This window comes from Mya arenaria, chromosome 8 (assembly GCF_026914265.1).
Source record: "Mya arenaria isolate MELC-2E11 chromosome 8, ASM2691426v1".
Lineage (NCBI taxonomy): Eukaryota > Metazoa > Mollusca > Bivalvia > Myida > Myidae > Mya > Mya arenaria.
Window position 1 is genome coordinate 38,150,766 of NC_069129.1, and position 19,820 is coordinate 38,170,585.

At 35.5% G+C, this 19,820-nt stretch overlaps 1 protein-coding gene and 1 long non-coding RNA gene across 2 annotated transcripts; both read left to right on the forward strand.

The window, feature by feature from the left end:
* The first annotated feature begins 802 nt into the window (after positions 1 to 802).
* LOC128243752 (uncharacterized) lies at positions 803 to 4,041 on the forward strand. The gene is made up of 4 exons (XR_008262892.1): positions 803 to 857; positions 1,210 to 1,305; positions 1,903 to 2,051; positions 2,284 to 4,041. It is a non-coding gene; the product is annotated as an uncharacterized LOC128243752 (long non-coding RNA).
* Positions 4,042 to 4,246: 205 nt separating this feature from the next.
* On the forward strand, positions 4,247 to 19,457 carry LOC128244169 (uncharacterized). Its single transcript, XM_052962186.1, has 2 exons — positions 4,247 to 4,360; positions 18,614 to 19,457. Exons 1-2 carry the CDS (start codon positions 4,247 to 4,249, stop codon positions 19,379 to 19,381), a joined length of 882 nt encoding a protein of 293 aa, XP_052818146.1. The 3' UTR covers positions 19,382 to 19,457.
* The last annotated feature ends 363 nt before the right edge of the window (positions 19,458 to 19,820 follow it).

Here is a 19,820-nt window from a genome sequence, read left to right on the forward strand (position 1 = left end):
CCAATTTCTTTTAACTTCTGACATAGAATTGTATGATCTACAGTATCAAACGCCTCATAATCATCCCTGTATATAGACCTTTGAAATTTTGTTGTTTTATATGGTCAGTCAAATGAATTAGGCAGGAGTCAGTTGAATAGTTACATCTAAAACCACTCTGAAGTTCGTATAATAATCCTTGTTTAACAAGAATAGATTCTAGTTGGTTGTATACAACTCTTTCTAAGATTTTTAAAACTATACCTAGTATGCTTACAGGTCGATAGTTTGAAACATCAGATCTGTTGTTTTTCTTAAACAATGGTTTAACTTTAGCATTTTTGAGTTCAGATCCCAGCAAACATGACCATATCGGACCGATGTCGGCTGAATATCGGCATATCGGCCAGTGTTTGCCGATATCGGCCCGACATCGGCCCGATATGGGCATATTGACTGAAACATTGTATTTGTAATAATACTATATGATTTTAATTCGAATGTTTAAACATTATAACATAAACAATAGCTTTTGTTTTTTTATGAACAAAAAACATTTTATAAATATCGCGATATCGGTCCGATATTGGCCCGATGTATACTCGGTATTGCTTCAAGGGAGAGCAATGCATATGCTGCAACTTTCACTAGCAGTTCATTCCCCTGGCGATTAATAAAAATTTAAATTCATTATCATTAAATAATAAAACCAATTTAAGTTTATATGGTTATTTTTAATTAATTCTGTAATTAATAGATTCAGTTCATGTTTATTTGATTTTTATCTACGAAATTATTTTGTTTTATATTCACTGCGGTATTTGTGCCATTTCAAAAAGATGATGCAAGTCAAATCATACTTTTGGTATTTATCAATGGTAAGTAATCTTTGAATCGTTGTTGAACGTATGAATATAAGGAATTATTATAGTACTATTCTCTTAATCTATTGTTTTATTCTCAAAAGTGATATGAATACTTTTATTTCGAGTAAATATGTTGAAAAGGAATTCGTGTAACATATTTTCGTGACTAGTTCTCTAAAAAATGTTGTTTTATGAGTTTGATTAAAATCTACATTTAGGTAGCATGTGCAAACAAAAGCAAAGTATTACATTGATGATTTGGTTGGGTTTGAACGATTAATTTATCTGCTTCCATTGTAGACAAATTTAAATATAACATTTTGTTATCAATTATGAATCATAAATGAGACATTGTAATTTACAGTATCGTATATTGTGGAAAGATCGATCAAAGTTGCAGAGAGCGGATAACTGCAAATCGAGACACTGAAATAGAGGAATAAAGGCAATCATAGGGGAGGTATGTCTTTACGTCCCAATTGTAATGCACCAGTCAATTGTAACCACGCCCCCCCCACCCCCCAGGTCTAGGGAATAGCTGGGACTTTGACTTTCGGTCCAGCCAACCCCGGGTAAAATCCCCGCCCTGCTGTGACGAACTGATGGTTAAACCCCGGTCAAATGCCCCCACACCCCAGAGACTCTATATAAAGCCCAATCACCGCTAAATTTGGCGCTATGTCAAAACCACCGCAGTCACCCGGCCCTTTTCCCCGGCTATCCTCGGTATACCCCCGGATCTGGGGGGCCGTGGATACGATTGACTAGTGCATTACCATTTATATTGAACGTGTTCATATTCATAATTTGTTAGTTGCAATCAGTGTGTCAGGATGCATATGTATATTTTTTGTGAAGGAAGTTAATTTATGATACATCTGTTAATGAATTAAGATCAAAAGTACTGATAAAAAGCAGGTGATTTAGGGTATTTGACTATTTCACACTTAAGAAAAGCAGGTTGACTATACCAACCTTTAAATGTACCTAATGGGGAGAATGATCAGGATAACCAACTAATGCATTTGTAACTGTAACAAAATGTGATGCATTTCAGAGGAAGCGTGTTTAATCAGATGAGGATGAATAAATGTCAGTGATAACACCACCAAGGCATTCAAAGGTGACAGTGGCGATGGCAGGACTGTTCTGCAGGCATCACAACAGTTACTATAAGATCCCCAAACAGTTGCACCATCTCTACAGGTATATACCCCTATTAACCTTTGTTTCAAGCACAGTTCAATATATAATCCCTCCAGAAATATGCGAAGGGATGTAGGCAAATTTTATACAAACAACACAACAAAAAAACATTCAACAAAAAACCAATTAAAATTAAGAATACCAACTTCCTTGAAAATTAATTATGTAAATACCCATATCCTGGAAAAGACCTATCTCGCCTATTTATTAACAGTACATGCAATTATTCCAGAGGGTGTCGCGAAATTCCGTCGTTTCTCACAACAGAGGTGCAAGCGAAAAATGCCGCGTGGTTGAAGACAGCATCGGACAGAGATGGTGGGAGGGAAATGAGGCAGACGCAAATACACCAGGATGAAAAAACAAAACAATATTATGTTAAAAACCCTTAATGTTTAATGCAGTAGTGTAACCTTAAATATTGTTCAATGAAATAACTTTTATTTCAAGTCTTATTTTGTTTGTTTGTTTATTTATACAGTAACAGCCTGTGTGTATTATGGCATTTTTATGCCCCCCTTCGAAGAAGAGGGGTATATTGCTTTGCACAGGCATGTCGGTCCGTCGGTAGACCAAAGCTTGTCCGAGTGATAACTCAACAATTCCTAGACGTATGGTCATCAAACTTCACATGAAGGTTGGGCCTGACCAGTAGATGACCCCTATTGATTTTGGGGGTCATCGGGTCAAAGGTCAAGGTCACAGTGACCTTTAATGGTAAAATAATTTTAAAGCTTGTCCGAGTGATAACTCAACCAATGCCTGCACCCATGGCCCTCAAACTTGACATGGAGGTTGGGCCTGACCAGGAGATGACCCCTATTGTTTTTGGGGGTCATTGGGCCAAAGGTCAAGGTCACAGTGACCTGGAATGGTAAAAGGTTATCCGAGTGATAACTTGACAATGGCTGCACCCATGGCCCTCAAACTTGATTTGGAGGTTGAGCCCGGCCAGAAGATTGTCCCTATTAATTTTAGGGTTCATTGGGCCAAAGGTCAAGGTCACAGTGACCTTGAATGATAAAAGGTTGTCCAAGTGTTAACTCAACAATGCCTGCACCGATGGCCCTCAAACTTGACATGGATGTTGGGCCTGACCAGTAGATGACCCCTATTGATTTTAGGTGTCAAAGGTCAAGGTCACAGTGACCTTGAAAGCAAACTCGACAATTCTTGGACCTATGGTCATCAAACTTGACATGAAGGTTGGGCCTGCTCAGTAGATGACCCCAATCGACTTTGGGGGTCATCAGGCCAAGGTCAATGTCACAGTAACCTTTAACGCAAAAGAGTTAACAAATCTTCCCCCACTGATATCTCAACAATGCCTGAACCTATGATCATTAAACTTGACATGGATGTTAAGCCTGACCAGTAGATCACCCTTATTGATTTAGGGTTCATAAGAGCCAAAGGTCAAGGTCACAGTGATCTTGAATGGTAAAAGGTTGTCCGAGTGATAACTCAACAATGCCTGAACCCATGGCCTTCAAACTTAACTTGGAGTTGCATCTGACTTGTAGATGAACCCTTATGATTTAAGTGGTCATCGGGTCAAAGGTCAAGGTCACAGTGACCTTGAACGAAAAAAACTTGTCTTGTGATAACTTGACAATGCCTGCACCAATGGCCCTCAAACTTGATATTTAGGTTTCTGGTGACCAGCTGATGACTCTGGATTTTGAGTTCATAGAGTCAAAGGTCATGACGGTCATAACACACTTTATCCTCACACTTTAATGGTCATAATCTTAAAACAGCAACAAATCAGCTGTCATTTCGGTCCATGCATATTTCATTCAATTGTCCATATAATCCTGACAACATGGCGCTCAGGGGGGGCATAATGTTTGACAAACATCTCTTGTTTGTATTTTAACTTGATTTTGATAAACTGTTCAGGGGTATTATCCACATTCTGTGATAATTCAATTGTTTAAATATTTATATAGCAATGATAATAATAATAAAATTTTATAGGTTTACGGTTGATTTTCTCTGCATTATTATTTTTTTCTCTCAGAAGATAAACCAGGACAAAATCTTGTGTTTTAACTATCTTGTTCTGTTGTCATTGAGCATGACAATCCATCTGTATAAGAATAGGGACGAAATAGGAAGGATATGAAATAGGAAGGATATCGGCATCATGCTGGCTAAATGTCGGCTATTAAAAATATGCCGACATCGGGCCGATGTCGAGCCGTGTTGCACATCCGACAACGGCCCGATGTAAATGCCGACGTCGGGCCGATGAAAAGTTCCATATCGGCCCGACGTCGGGCCGATATAAAATGTTTGCTGGGATGGTACAATGTTACTTGTGATAGAGCTGTTTATCAGAAATGTTACTGGTATCTTTAAAAATGGTGCAGCATCTTTTAAAAATCTTGCAGGAATGTTATCTAACCCTGTGCTTTTTGAACAATTTAGTTTACATAGTTCCTTGTAAATGTATTCTTCACTAAGAGTGTGAAAGTTAAATTTAACAGAGTCAGGATTTCTATCTTTATAAAATCGTTTAAAACAGTCAGATCACTCATAGTTAAACAAATGGAAGGGCAAAGGTAGTTTTTGGACTAGGGCACTTGTGGCCTAGTTCATAGCGATACTCACGATATCTGCATTCTCAAGCCTCATCTGGGGGTTCACTGACGTAATGTATTCATACGCTGTATTTTGATTGGATTGCCGTTAGCGAATTTGAATAATCAAAGTAGTACCAGAACTGATTACAATGAAAAAATCCAATAAAAATAGTTCTCCTAACAATTCAAGCTAACCGTATGTTCTTTTAATGAAACACAAGAAATTCATACGTAGCGAGTGAGTTAATCGGGTTAACTACATGAATGTTCTTGCATACGGTCCGATTATATATTCCAATAAGAATATGAACATATTGGAAAAGTACGCATCAAATTTTTCCCGTTCAATGCTCTGTATTGATAGACTGGTACCCTCTTTCTCTTTTATCCGAAAAGAAACCGATATCAGATAACCGCGATGTCCATCTCGCATTCGAAATGTCTTGTGAATTCATACGTAAAGCGACTAAAGTGTGCGGTCTAAGTAGAAAACAACTTGGAAAGTTTGTTTACAAAAAGTATTGTTAATATCCTTTGTATAGAATGTTGGTATTTATTTACAAAAACGATATCCATTGTTAATAAAAAAAAATCCAAAGTCGGTCACTGTTCTTTTTTTCGACATAATTTGCATGTTTCCGTGATATTTTCTTTTCGATACAAAGTTTATTTTTTAACTAATCATTGCATGGCACTAAGCACTTTTTCAAACACAACATGATTTTTGGTATTTATTGTTCAAATACTATTAATGTTAACTAAAACCCATATGCCGGGTACCTGTATAACTTTATATTTTTTAGGAAAAGTTAATCAGGGTACCAGTCTACTGTATTGACCTCATTTACTCTGATCAGAGCGGCCGAATGATTCAGACATGTATGTTACCACTACTTCCGGATGCTGATGATGTGAATTTTATACGTGTTTTATTGAAGAAATTTATCAATAAAGCTGCCTTTGAATGATTACCACCATCAAACGGATTTATTTTCATCTTACCTTTGAGTAGCATTTTTAATTTGACACGTAAATTTTCAAGCAATACAAGTTCGTTTGATAAAATCATGTGATTTCAATTTTGCAAAATGGAGATAAAAAAAATATCAAATATGCGCATACTTATTTATGAAGTTTCATTCTAAATGAAGCCAAATGTATGTATATGTGCACAGCATTCTGGCTTATGAATAAGATGATTGTTAACCTATGTGCATAGAAAAGTCTTGGAGCCACTCTCAGTGCAAGTACATTTTGTTCAATGACATTGTGATAAACCATCGCCGTAGGTAAAACAATCTTGCATGCTCAATTTTGATTTCCTCTCGTATAATGCACCAGTCAATTGTTACCACGGTCCCTTGGGGATATACCGGGGGAAGGGCTGTGTTTTAACCTTTCAGGTGTCCTCGTAGCTAAAGAACTTCAGCGAACACATTATATATTACCTTTTTGGACTTGTTCAATGTGTTGTAAACATAAAAAAATAAATATCAACATTAAAGTTATGGAAGCCAGAACTAATGTCCTCGCAATGCCGGGAGATTGCGGTGGTTTTGTCTTCCTGCAAATTATATCAGGGAATTGCTCTAACCTTAGATCCCCAGGGTACGGGGTTATTCACAGGATTTTACCACCAGTTCGATCCCGCAGGGCAGGGATTTTACCGGGGACTGGCTGGACCGAAAGTCAAAGTACCTGCTGTTCCCTGCGGGGGGGGGGGGCGTGGTTACAATTGACTGGTGCATACTTTACAAGTTCTTTTTCTGAAGACGCTTTGTGCTCACTTTTTGTTTTCTAGCCAAGAATGAAAATCAATAATCAGTCAGAGATGCAGTATGGTGATGCATTGTTGTTGATATATCAATATAAATTTGTGAAATATTTAAGGGAAAGGTATTTGGTTATATAATTTACAAGTGTAACTTTTGAGTTTTATTTAACAATGCAGTGCCGAATATTGTGGAGATAGAATTGAATTAATTTGTATTAATCAGTTGACTTGTGGCGTTTAGGGAACAAAATTAAAATCAAAATATTCAATAAAGTTCCATTATCAACCAATGTTGTGGAATAGTGAAGTAATGAAGATTTAACCTCACAACAGTCTTTCTCAAATACTGTCCAGGCTTTTTTATGCTTAAGAATAACTAACCTGGCAATGTTAGAACAGAAATCGTCTTAGCATGAGATTAAATCACAAGGATCATTATGCACCAGTCAATTGAAACCAATGCTCCCACATCCGGGGGTATACCGGGGATAGCCGTCGAAATGGGCCATGTTTTTACCTTTCAGTAGGCCCCGCAGTGCCGGGTCTTCCCGTAAAATACAGTGTGGATGGGGCTTAACCTAATGTCCCTTGGGTGCGGGTGCATTTGGTGGGGACTTAACCACCAGATTATCTCCGCAGGGCGGGGAATCTAGCTAGGGTTGGCTGGACCGAAAATAAAAGTCCCCGCTATTCCGGGACCGGGGGGGGGGGCATGGTTACAACTGACTGATGCATTAGCTTGTGTATTCAGATTCAGGGTTTTGGTGCGCAGATGAAAAATTAACTAATTGTCTAATTACATATTAAAAGTTAAGAATATATATTTATTTATGTAAGTTATACTTTACAATCCAAATCAAAGATACATTGTACTATCCAACGCAAGAAATGTTTGTTTATTCAAGTAAATAAAGCAATCCCCATACCAAGGAACGGCAGTATTGCTTAACCAGCTTAATTGACATTATGAGTCGGAGTTCAAATTGCTGCAATTAAAGGCACATCTAGTTTTCAGAATTATTGAAACTCTGATTTAGCAACCTTATTATAGTTATATGAACTACTTTTGCAAAATGAAAGCTTTTTTAAATTTACAAGAACGGGTGAAAAGTATTTGCCAAATGTACTGCAACACCTGATACATGTTGCCTACGAATACAACAAATTCTAGCACTCCAGATGTTACAGTACTATTCAATTCGAATTGCCTGAAAAGAAAGCTTCTTGATTCTACATTTAACATCTTCTTTCTGTATGACATATTGGACCAGGGAATCATGAACCTACAACCTTTTGCAACTATTGAGATAGGGAGCTATCAGGACAGTGACAGAGGACAATACAAGAATGGTCAACTGCTGCATTTATTGAGTTATCTAATGCATACAAATTAAGACGGAGAAAATAATTCTCATTTTTCCAAACTACTTCCTTAGCATCTTGTATGTAGTCTGACATGTCTTTTACAATGATTGTTCAAAGTTACAATGGCCCTGTGGGTTAAAGATGCTCTATCCATGGGGTAACAGGTTTTGTACATAAAAGGGTTATAAGTACTGCATACAATGATTGTTCAAAGTTACAATGGCCCTGTGGGTTAAAGATGCTCTGTCCATGGGGTAACAGGTTTTGTACATAATAGGGTTATAAGTACTGCGTTTTGATCCAGGAGGTTGTATTCTACTCAAGTAGATTTTTGGAGATTCGGTTTTCACAAGGCACAAGCCGAGTAAAATCAAAATCTACAAAAAAACTACCAGAATCGAATATGACATTCCGCCATATCCGGATCAAAACGCAGTACTAATAATCCTATTATTATATACATTACTGATTAGATCACTTAGAAGCCACATCTTTGCATAATAAATTACATTTTAAGGATGCTCTCATTGGTTTAATGACATCAATTTAATATTGCGCAACATACATGTACTTGTTATGACGTGACGTCACAAGAGTGGTATATGTCCGTATTGCACTGGAGCGGAATACGGGTTAAAGTATTTTGTGATATGTATTGCATGTGGATTGATGATGGGTATATAATAAAGAATATGATTATGTTTGGTATGCCATTCTCACAAGCAGTGTGATGAACTGCTGACAGACTAAGACTAAGATTCTTAGTCTACTCAACTTGCTTTGTACAAAAGTCTGCAGCAGTAATAAGAATAGCATGAGACAGAAGGCAGTGCCTAATATTTATCAACAGCACTAAGTTATCATGGTAACATTTTATATTAATTGAATACCAAGCACTAATTAAGAGGGAGAAAATAATTCTTCACTTTTCAAATAAAAACTACTTATAATAGCATTGTGCATGCAGTCTGACATACGTGTACAATGTAGATGTCTTTTACAAAGATTGTTCAAAGTATGGCCCTGTGGTTTAAAGCTCCCCTGAAAAAGAGGTGACAGGTTTTCTATATAGTATATAATTACATCATTGAAAATCTTCTCTGAAACTGCAAATAACAGACCTTTGATATAAAAGATTTGATCAAATTAAAGAAGTATGTATACTTTGGTTAACATACGCCAAACACGTAAATTAATTTGTACAAGTCTGATTAAACGACTTTGAGAAATTCAAAAGAACTATGACTTTATCTGATTTAACGCTTTAGCCCCACACCCCGCCCCCCCTCACTCTACACACACTTAACGAGATTTTTCAAACTTCCTTTGCAGCTTGCAAGCAATTTAAGTCAAAAGTTTAAGCTAGCCCATTAAACAGTGACCCCTTGTGATGTGAGCCGATGTTTTCAACATAGAACATGGTTGTCAACATTCCCCTAAATTAAGCCCTAGTCCATCAGTGCTTTCAGCACTTTTGATTTTTACTAAAGTTGAGGCTACGGTAGTAAAAAAAGTATTAAAATGATTTGCAATCTTATATGGTTCAAAACAATTTTCATCATCAATGTTCAAAACAGTATTTGGAGAAGATTTATTTTTTACTACTATATCCAAGATTTTTTAAATCTGACCACAGCTTTTTTTGGATCATTTTTATTTTCTTCCAGCTTGTTTGACATATATACTCTGATTTGACCTTAATGACTTCTTTCTGAACAAGGTTTCTGTAAAAACGATATTTATCTAACATCTCCTTCTGTTTTTATTTTTTGAATTTGAAATAAGAAAGCATCTCTTTGACTGATGAGTTCCAGAATGTTAGAATCTAACAATGGTTCACTTCTTTGTTTCAGTCTGACCTCCTTAACAGGAGCAACAGTGTTCAAAACTGACAGAAATGTTTCTATTAAAAAATAGCCATGAATCTTCTACATTTTTTGCAATAAACATGTTTGACCAATCGCAAAGTTTAAGTTTATGAATAAAATTATCTACACTGTAATGTTTCAAAGATCTTATAACAACATTCTTATGCATAGTATATGTCCCTTTCTGTGTTTTACGCGTACAAAATACAGGCAAATGATCACTGAGACCTATTGGAAGAGTACCAGACTTAACAATCTTGTCTTGATGGCTACATAAAATGTGATCTAACTATAGATGGAAAAGAAAACATAAAATTAATTTGACTTGGCTGTGTATTGAACCCGCAACCTTTCACACCCAAAGCAAACACTCAACCAATAATCTGTAAAACATTACTAAAACAACAACAAGTACCTGTATATGAAACAGACAGGGTATAAAAATGGGGTGAAATTATTACATGCAAAGCTTTCCATTTTAGCAGGTATTACAGGCCCTGGAAACATTCACTCCGCCACCAAAATGAGAAAAAAGCAAAACAGGTGAAAGTGAAATTTTTAGATGTCGCTTCATCATTATATGTAAGAAATCTGTGTTTTCATTCAAAAGTCTAATTTTGATAATAGCCACAAAAGCATTCAGGAATCTTTTTTATCATTTGGCCACTTCTGATTAACTACTTTCACACCTTCTGATAGTGTAAAAAAATATTGGACCAATGGCTAAGCTTAAAATTGCTGCACTGCATTCACCACTGAATTAATGGCAGTGGGTATCAACACACAAGTCTGCAAATACCAAAATTCATAAAAATACTCATGGCAGAAAGCTCATGGGGGTGTCTATTTATAAATAAGGACTAATATAAATGATTACTTTCCCCATCCCATCTGCAGCCCAAGTCATTAAAACCTTCCTAGACTCCAGCAATATTGCTTATATGTGAAAGGAAAAGAGATGTGTGACAGTGTAACACATACTGATCTGCGGATGCACCAGTCAAACAGCCGGTCCGCAGATTACCTAGGTAAGGACCATTCCCCGCTAATTTTGACGCGAAGATAAAATCAGTGCATTAACACGGGGCCACCTGAAAAGGTAAAAACACCGCCCATTTCCCCCGCTTTCCTCTGTATACCCCCGGACAGGGGTGGAGGGGGGATTGGGGGGTTTACAATTGACTGGTGCATTACATCACTAAAGTAAGTAGAGTCTAGGGAGATGTTTACATTGGATATGGATAAAAATGCCAGACATTTTTTGTCTTCCATTTTCTAGAGTACACATAAAATAGAACAACATAAAAACATCCAAATAAATGAAATTTATCAGTTCACATTGTTCATACTATGAATCATAGGCGACGACGAGGTAAGAATTCGATAAAAAAAACCATTGCATGCAAACTAATGTATCTCAGATACATTTTCACAATTTACAGATAAATACTTGTTTTGAATTGGGGATTGGTTATGTTGCATATTGTGTATTTGAAAATTTCTAGCCATGATATAACTACTTAGAATAGACAACATTAGATTCTGATATCTTGGTGCAAACAGCTGATTGTGGTTACCTTCATTAGCAATGCATTCTTTTGATGTGCATGTTTTTACATGGCGAATAGATTAACGTTTAAGAAATCGACTGCAGAACAAGCTGCCCTATTGCTCATCATCATCTTTTTCGGCGATAGCTGTTAAAAGGCGTGAGACCACAGTTATTTTTACTATATGTTTCATATAGACACTAACCTGGCTTTTGAATTTATACACACCCCAATTGAAAAACAAGGACATGGCATCTCTAGAACAATTCAAGACACAAAATATAATCACAAGAAAACACCATGTTAACCATTGACCCGACTGTCAAAATTGAGTTCAAATACATAACCCTTCCGCCAGGGAGTCAATCGGCTACAAACAACTAATTTTCAGACTTCCACAAGCTATGATTTTTCCAATATTTACATTGAAAACTATCAATTTCTGCAATAGAGTGTCAACTTCAGTCAAGTTCTCTGCAAAAAGAACATTTTTTGCTTCTTTTTCATTCAATTTTAATAAAATATTGATACTTGAACACAAGCACTCTTTGTTTCTGTATTCACATCCGGATCTTGGTCAACGGGGGGCAGATAACTGTGGTCTTGAGCCTATTTAAGCAACATTTTTTCAGAAACAGACTTCAAAACTCCTATAGTTCAGCTTCAGGCTATATGCAACACATACTGAAAGTTTGGCAATGATATATCAAACACTAAATGAATGAGACAAGTATTAGCACCTGTGGTATTTTCATAAAAAGCAGAAACAGCCATTTTCCTCAAATGTTAAGCCGCAAACCTTTGAAGAGCCATTATTTCCTTATGCATTGGAATAATTTGACCAAGTAAAGTTTTCCTTGTAGCTTTTAATGGTGTCTATAGAACAGCACCACAAAACTGGCCTGCCTACTCTTTTAAGATTTTTTCTAAGCAAAATAAGGTTTTTCCACTTCATCGGCTTAGTGTTTTATATAAAAAATGACATAGAGCCCAACTGAAATGCCTCAACTTGTCAAAATTTTGCTTTTCTGGTCCACTTATATACAAAGGTAACAGAACTGTTCAGTTTAACACAAGAAATTTAGTGATAATGTGTTAATAGACAGTCTAAACAACACTATATGCCAAATTGTTGGCTTCCGGGACAAATGGCGCAACAAAGGAAATGGCAAAAAACACACCAAAACTTAAAGATTCATGACAACTGCTAGTGTTTTCATGTATGAGGTGGCTACATGATGTAGAAAATGCAGAGATAGCATTATTATGCCCATTTTTAAAAAAAATTTACTTTAAGAATCTGTTTTGAAGGCTAGATTTGGCATTAAATTCAGAGTACAGCACTTCACTATTGTCTATAAGATGCTTATTTACACCTGATTTGCTATAAATCTCACTCATTGGAATCATTTACACACAAACAAACACTACAGAGTTGACTAACATCTTCATTCTTCTGAAATATTGGATTCAGAGCTGCATCTCCTGGATTCAGATTGCAGGACTACCGCCTGGGGAAAAGGCCGCAGCTAACTGGAGCTTATTGGCACATCATGATCTGCAAGCAAGACACAAAAGCAATGTTTTACACAAATAAAACTATCTGCCACTACTGTTAAAGTTTGAAAAAGGCCTGTAAACACTCATTTGAGGCATACACAACCTTTAATATAGTCATAAATGTGATAAATATGCAGAAAAGTTCATGAATTCAAAGATTTTCAGGACAAATTTAATAGAATATATAGTCTTTTGGACATTTTGCAATCAGTTTTTAACAACTCAAAGGTAAACCTCATCTTATTGAGTACCCAGATGCATTTTGCAAGCATTCAAACCAGACATGCTTAGAATTTCTTCTTACTTGGAGATGGTATTCCTTTCTTGAAAATCCTTGCCGAGAGCCGGTATGGAAAACCACAGAGACCACAGTTTTACCAGCACTGGTTCTTGTCCTTGAAAATTCCTCTGTGGCTACAGCAACCAGGCTGGCTATTAAAATAAGCAATAAATTAGGGTTTTTAAAACATTTATACTGTATTAAGGTTGTGTTTTTTAATGCATTAAGGGAAAAGGCTCTATTCTTTATGAAAGCTGCTCACTTTTTATTTATTTTGCCTTGAGAAATGTCAAGTTTTTCAATGAATAAATTGAATAAATGAATGAATTAATGAATATATATGAATGATTGATAGAATGAATTAATGAATTAATGAAAGGTGGCATTATTTCTTTAAAATTGGGATCTCATTGTGTTGCTGTGATTGTTAAAGTATATGTTTTCTTGTCCATAAGCTGAAAATCATATGCACACTAAATAAAACATCATTCTGCATCCTATGTGCAGTAAGTTTTGTTTAATTGCTTATAGAATTTGCAATTATTGTAATGTTTGCTTAAAAGAGCATCTTGTCAAAAGCATGAGGCCTAGACCCTTGATATTTTGTGTGTATCAACATATAGTGGCTCTCTATCAAGTTTTGGCACAGGGGTCAAAACTGGCCCCACCCAGGGGGTTACAATGTTTCTTAAAGTACATAAACATGGATTCAATGCATGTATAATTGAGGAAGACTTAAAATGCTGTGTATGTTGGAGGAAGAGTAACTGAAATATTTTTTTGTAATTCTTAAGTGTCTTGGTTCTTATTTATTTTGAATAGCTGATAAAAGGTTTTTAAATTCTATAAAGATGTTGATTCTTAAGAATTTGACTTTACCGTCTTAAATACAATTATATTAGAACAACTAATTTTTATACTTTAATCAATTTTCAAATTGTTGAGATAGAGTAAACTTTGCAAAATATTGTTGTCTGATCACTGTGCAGGCAACTGTATCTAGTCTGTCAGTGTGCAGGCAACTGTATCAAGTATGTCAGTGTGCAGGCAACTGTATCAAGTCCTGTCAGTGTGCAGGCAACTGTATCAAGTCCTGTCAGTGTGCAGGCAACTGTATCAAGTCCTGTCAGTGTGCAGGCAACTGTATCAAGTCCTGTCAGTGTGCAGGCAACTGTATCAAGTTGGTCAGTGTGCAGGCTACTATATCAAGTATGTCAGTGTGCATGCAACTGTATCAAGTCTGTCGGTGTGCAGGCAACTGTATCAAGTCCTGTCAGTGTGCAGGCAACTGTATCAAGTCTGTCAGTGTGCATGCAACTGTATCAAGTCCTGTCAGTGTGTAGGCAACTGTAGCATATCCTGTCAGTGTGCAGGCAACTGTATCAAGTCTGTCAGTGTGTAGGCAACTGTATCAAGTCCTGTCAGTTTAAAAGGGTTGGTTGATTTTAAGCTCTATTGGTCAAAGGCAAGAAGAGCTTTGAGATGGTGCACTGTTCTTCGTTCGTGTGTCATCTGTATACAATTGCTTGTGAAAGTCAAATTATACCCCTGGGGTCAAAAACTGGCCACCAAGGTTCACTGTAAACTTACTTTTGAAAATTATCTTGTCTGAGACCGCTAGGCCCAGACCTTTAATAATTTATTGTAGCATCATTTAGTGAGCCTTTACTAAGATTGTTCAAAATATGCCCCTGGGGTCAAAGCTGGCCTCACCCCATTTTGACCTTCACTCTCTTTTTGAAGGTACAGCAAGAAATTTGGACCTTATGCACAATTTTGAAAACAAATATCTTTGTTGTGCTTGGATGACCTTGACTGTGACCTTTTCAAATACCAATTATGCTTACAGTTTCTAAAACAAATATCAATGTTTCCCTTGGATGACCTTGACTGTGACCATTTGACCTGTACTTTGTTATTTTTGAAGCTACAGCAATAAAATTTGGACCATGTACAGTTTTGTAAACAGATATCAATGTTGTCCTTGGATGACATTGACTGTGATATTTTGACCTACTTTGTTAATTTTTGAAGCTGCAGCAATGGAATTTGGACCATGAGTACAGTGTAGCAAACAAATATCAATCTTGTCATTGGATGACCTTGACTGTGACATTTGGACCTACATTCTTATTTTAGAAGCTACAGCAATGTCGAATGAAAGAAAAGACCATGTGTACAGTTTTGCAAACAAATATTAATCTTGATATTAGAAGACCTTGAACTACTTTCTTATTTTTGAAGATACAACAATGAAATCTTAATCATATGTACAGTTTTAAAACAAAATATCAATGCTTTTCTTAGATGACCTTGATTGTGACCTTTTGACCTAGACTGACAGTATTTTTTTATTTCAACCATGTGTACTGTATTGCAAACAAATAGCAATATTGACATGAACAGGTGACTATATGAATACTCCCATTCCTCTATACAAAAAAATCTTTATTATTATTGTTTAAAACAGGAATAAGGAATTTCAAAAAAAAAAAAACCCTATAATTTTACATTTATGTATGGGACTAAACTTTGGCCCCAAACTGTATTAATATTTCATCCATGGTGACATTGCAAAATTACATTTCATAATTTTATATCATTCTAAATACGAATTATGGCCCTTGATCAACTTAGAAAGTTTGGTTGAAGTTTTAGGGCAACTTTGGGTTTTAACTCAGATCTCCAATACCATTTATTTAATGGACTTCATACTTCACACAATTGTTCACTGCCTTTCTTAGACAAAGCATCATATAATTGATATATAATTCATATAATGTTATGGAAGTTTCAATTAAACCATGTTTGTAATCACTTTAAATATTTAAAAATGGCTTATCCTGTCATCATAAGTATGAAACATTTGTCAGACATTTATTTGGAAAATATAAATTCATACATAATACAAGTAAGATATTAGAGAATTCATGTCAGGGTTTTAATATCAAGATTTAGAGCTTCCTTGCCATTGAAAGATTTTTTCTGAAATGTGAAAGTTGAGGGTGCTACAACACTTAGAAATTTTCAATTATGTTATTAATTTGCAACTATAACTTGCCAATTTATATTCAAATGAATCATTTTACTTCAATACTAGTTGTAACGTAAACATAGACCTAAAAGTAACATTTCACTAGGTTGTGATGTTTTGAACTTTGACTTTCACCTTGGAAAGTTTCCCCCAAAATCATTAAAGTTTTTATCCCCCGCTAAATTGAAGGTTTCAGGAGGGGGATATTGTTTTGGCGTTGTCCGTCCATCATTCTGTCCATCCGGTACCATATCTTGGTAGGTATTGATCAGAAAATTTTCAAACTTGTCAGAATGTTCCCCTTGATCAGATCTCGACCACTTGTTAAAGAGGGTCACATGGGGTCAAAAGTCACTTGGTCAAATCTTAGAAAAATCTTTGGAACACACTAGAGGCTTTATACATGGACAAATATTCATGAAACTTAATCAGAATGTTTTCCTTGATGAACTCTTGGTCGTCAATAAAACTGGGTCACATATGATCGAAAATTAGGTCACTAGGTCAAATCTTAGAAAAATATTGTCCGGAACCATATCATAATAATGATTGGTCAAGTTATGTTCAAAATTGGTCATGATGTAGCCCTTAATGAAATATTGACCACTTAAAAAAGTGGGTCACATGAGGTTAGTAACTAGGTCACTTGGTCAAATCTTAGAAAAATCTTTGAAACATACTAGAGGCATTATACATGGTCTAATTTTCATAAAACTTATTCAAAAATTTTTCCTTGATGAAATCTTGGTCTTATTTAAAACTGGGTCACATGATCGAAAATTAGGTCATTAGGTCAAATCTTTTTTGTCCGGAATGGAAATGATTGGTCGGATTATTTTCAAACTTGGTCATGATGTACCCCTTGATGAAATATGGACTGCTTGTAAAAGTGGGGCACATGGGGTCATAAACTAGGTCACTCGGTCAAATCTTAGAAAAATCTTTAAAACACATTAGAGGCATTATGTATTGTCTAATATTCATGAAATTTGATCAGAATGTTTTCCTTGATGAACTCTTGAGCATGTTTTAAACTGGGTCACATGTGATAATAAATTAGGTCACTAGGTCAAATCTTTCAAAAATCTTGTCAAAAACTATTTTATGCTGGTGATTGGTTGGATTTTGTTCAAGCATGGTCAGAATTTTCTCTTGGGTTAAATTTCGACTGCGTTTTAAAAGTGGGTCATATGGGTAAAAAACAAGGTCAATAGGTCAAATCTTAGAAAAAATATTGGGAACACACTAAAGGCAATCTAATATTCATGAAACTCAATCAGACTGTTTTCCTTTATTGTTGTTGAATAGTTCGAAACTGGGTTCCATGGGGTCAGAAACCAGGTCAGTAGGTGAAATCTTTGAAAGATTGTGTCCCTAACCAAACATTGGTATTGAATAGTCAGTTATGTTCAAATTTGGTCAGAATTTTTGCCTTAATGAAATCTTTTAAGGGTTTTAAAATTGGTCACATGGGGTCAAAAACTAGGTCAATAGGTCATATCTTACAGAAATCTGAGGGGCAATACATTTGCTCTAATTTCCACGAAACATAATCAGAATGTTTGCCTCGATGAAATCTTGGTTTAGTTTGAAACTAGTAGGTCATGTGGGGTCAAAAATGAGGTCACTGGGTCAAATCTTTAAAAAAAAAAATGTGGACACTCTAGAGGCTATATTTTTGCAATATCTGGACCAATCTTCATGAAACTTGATCAGAATGTTTGCCTTGATAAAATCTTAGATAAGTTTGGAACTGGGTAACATGGAGTTATAAACTAGGTTTATTTCAATTCTAAATGCTACATTATATACATTATTTTTTTTTATTTCAAACAGTTGCAATCAAACTCAAACTCATATATATATTTCACCAACAATTGATTTCCATCCCTTTCAATCCCTTGACTTAGCCCAATCAGGCGGGGGATATCAATTCAACGAATTTGCTTGTTGTTCTTCCAAGGACTCAATTTTTGGAAGTTTTAACCCAATTGTAGGAAATAATATACTTCTAAACTTCCTTTATAGCAGCCCTGTTAATCCCTACAAAATTTACTGTATAGTAATTGTATCATTATTTTTGATTTTACTTTAAAGTGACACTCTTCAAATCCAATACATTATACATACACATGTATAACTAACATCAATTTTGACTGATAAACCTTCAACTACTTACTAAATGATGCATTTATGGAATATATTAATTACTGATAACAAGATTGTAACCGTGTATTTAATAGCAGAAATATCAAAAATATATTTAATGCTTAAATATTTACTGTGTTCTACTACAGTCTCTTAAGTAGAAATACCATGTTTTATGCTCATTTCCTTCAATTTAAACTCGGTATCCTTCACATGAACCATATTGTTATCGACATTTATTCATCTTTTATGGAATATTAAAACAATATTAATTGTGGTAAAATCATATTTGGGAGTAAGAATGCATCTTTAATGTTAGAGTATGATGTTTTCTTGTTTTTTAATTCGATTGTTATCATACATTTAAAAATATATTTATTTTTTATTTATTGCAGTGTTACCAGAGATACCATTGTCTGATAAAGGGAGTGTACTCCGGAAGCAACAGCATTTCTGCTCATACAAAATGTTTAACCACAAGAAAATTATCTTATAAGATCGTCATACCTGCATTGCAAGAAGACAAAGTTCTCAGTGGATTTAAACTAGTGTTTGCAAACAAGAATGCAGACTCTATTGTTGTTCAAGCATTTCTTTGGAACATCTGCCTTGCATCATGTTTGTGCCTGGTTTTCTTTGTGCATACAATCTTTATCAGTTATAAGGAGGCAGCTGAAAAAAAGCTTGGAATTAAAGATGATTTTGCCAAGGACAGAGATGAAGGTGATCTTGCCAAGAACAGAGGTGAAGATGATCTTGCAGAGAATGTCAAAAAAGTTGTTGAATTTGATCCAGTAATAACAGTAACTGTGTTTGCAGGTTTAGGGATTTTGTTTGGATTTCTTCACATACTAATGTTTCAGACTAATTTACTGAGAATGTATTACAATTCTAGAAAAGATGCATTCTGTGCAGTTATATTGAAAGATGGCTTGTATAAAAGGTATATTGAATTTAAACCTGACGAGGTAACTGTGCTGAAAATAACGCAACCTCGTGTAATTGGTAAATCTCCTCTTGAGCATGTGCGTGTGAGAGCTGAAGAATTTGAATTGACTAGAGACGCATTTATGCAGCCGAGATATCACAAAATTTTCTATGGATTTAAAATGAAAATCCCACAACAGCAGAAAATGTCAGACACACCTGAAAATGAAAGATGAAGCTTAGGTTAATTTTTGAATTCATTGTCAAACAGATTTTAAACTTTTGTTACAGAAGATCATATTATTTCAACTTTATATTTGTTGTTTTTTTATCGCCCTGATAGGGGGGGGGGGCTTATAGTTCTTGCACTGTCAATCCGTATGTATGTCCATACATATATGTTACTATTGTGTCTCAACTTAAGCTCAATTTTATTCAAATCTTGAGCAAAGTTCACAAAAATGTACATCAGTATTTTGCACATTGCATTTGTGATCTAACCTAAAAGGTCAAGGTCACACTAATCAATATCACTATGACATGGACAATTCTGTGGCATTTTCCATGTTCCAGTGACAGTTCTTGCCGTTTATGATAAATAATCATTGCCAACTTTGGAGCTTATCAGGGTAACGACGGTCTCTATCGATTTCTTCTCTCAGTGCAATAGTAGCG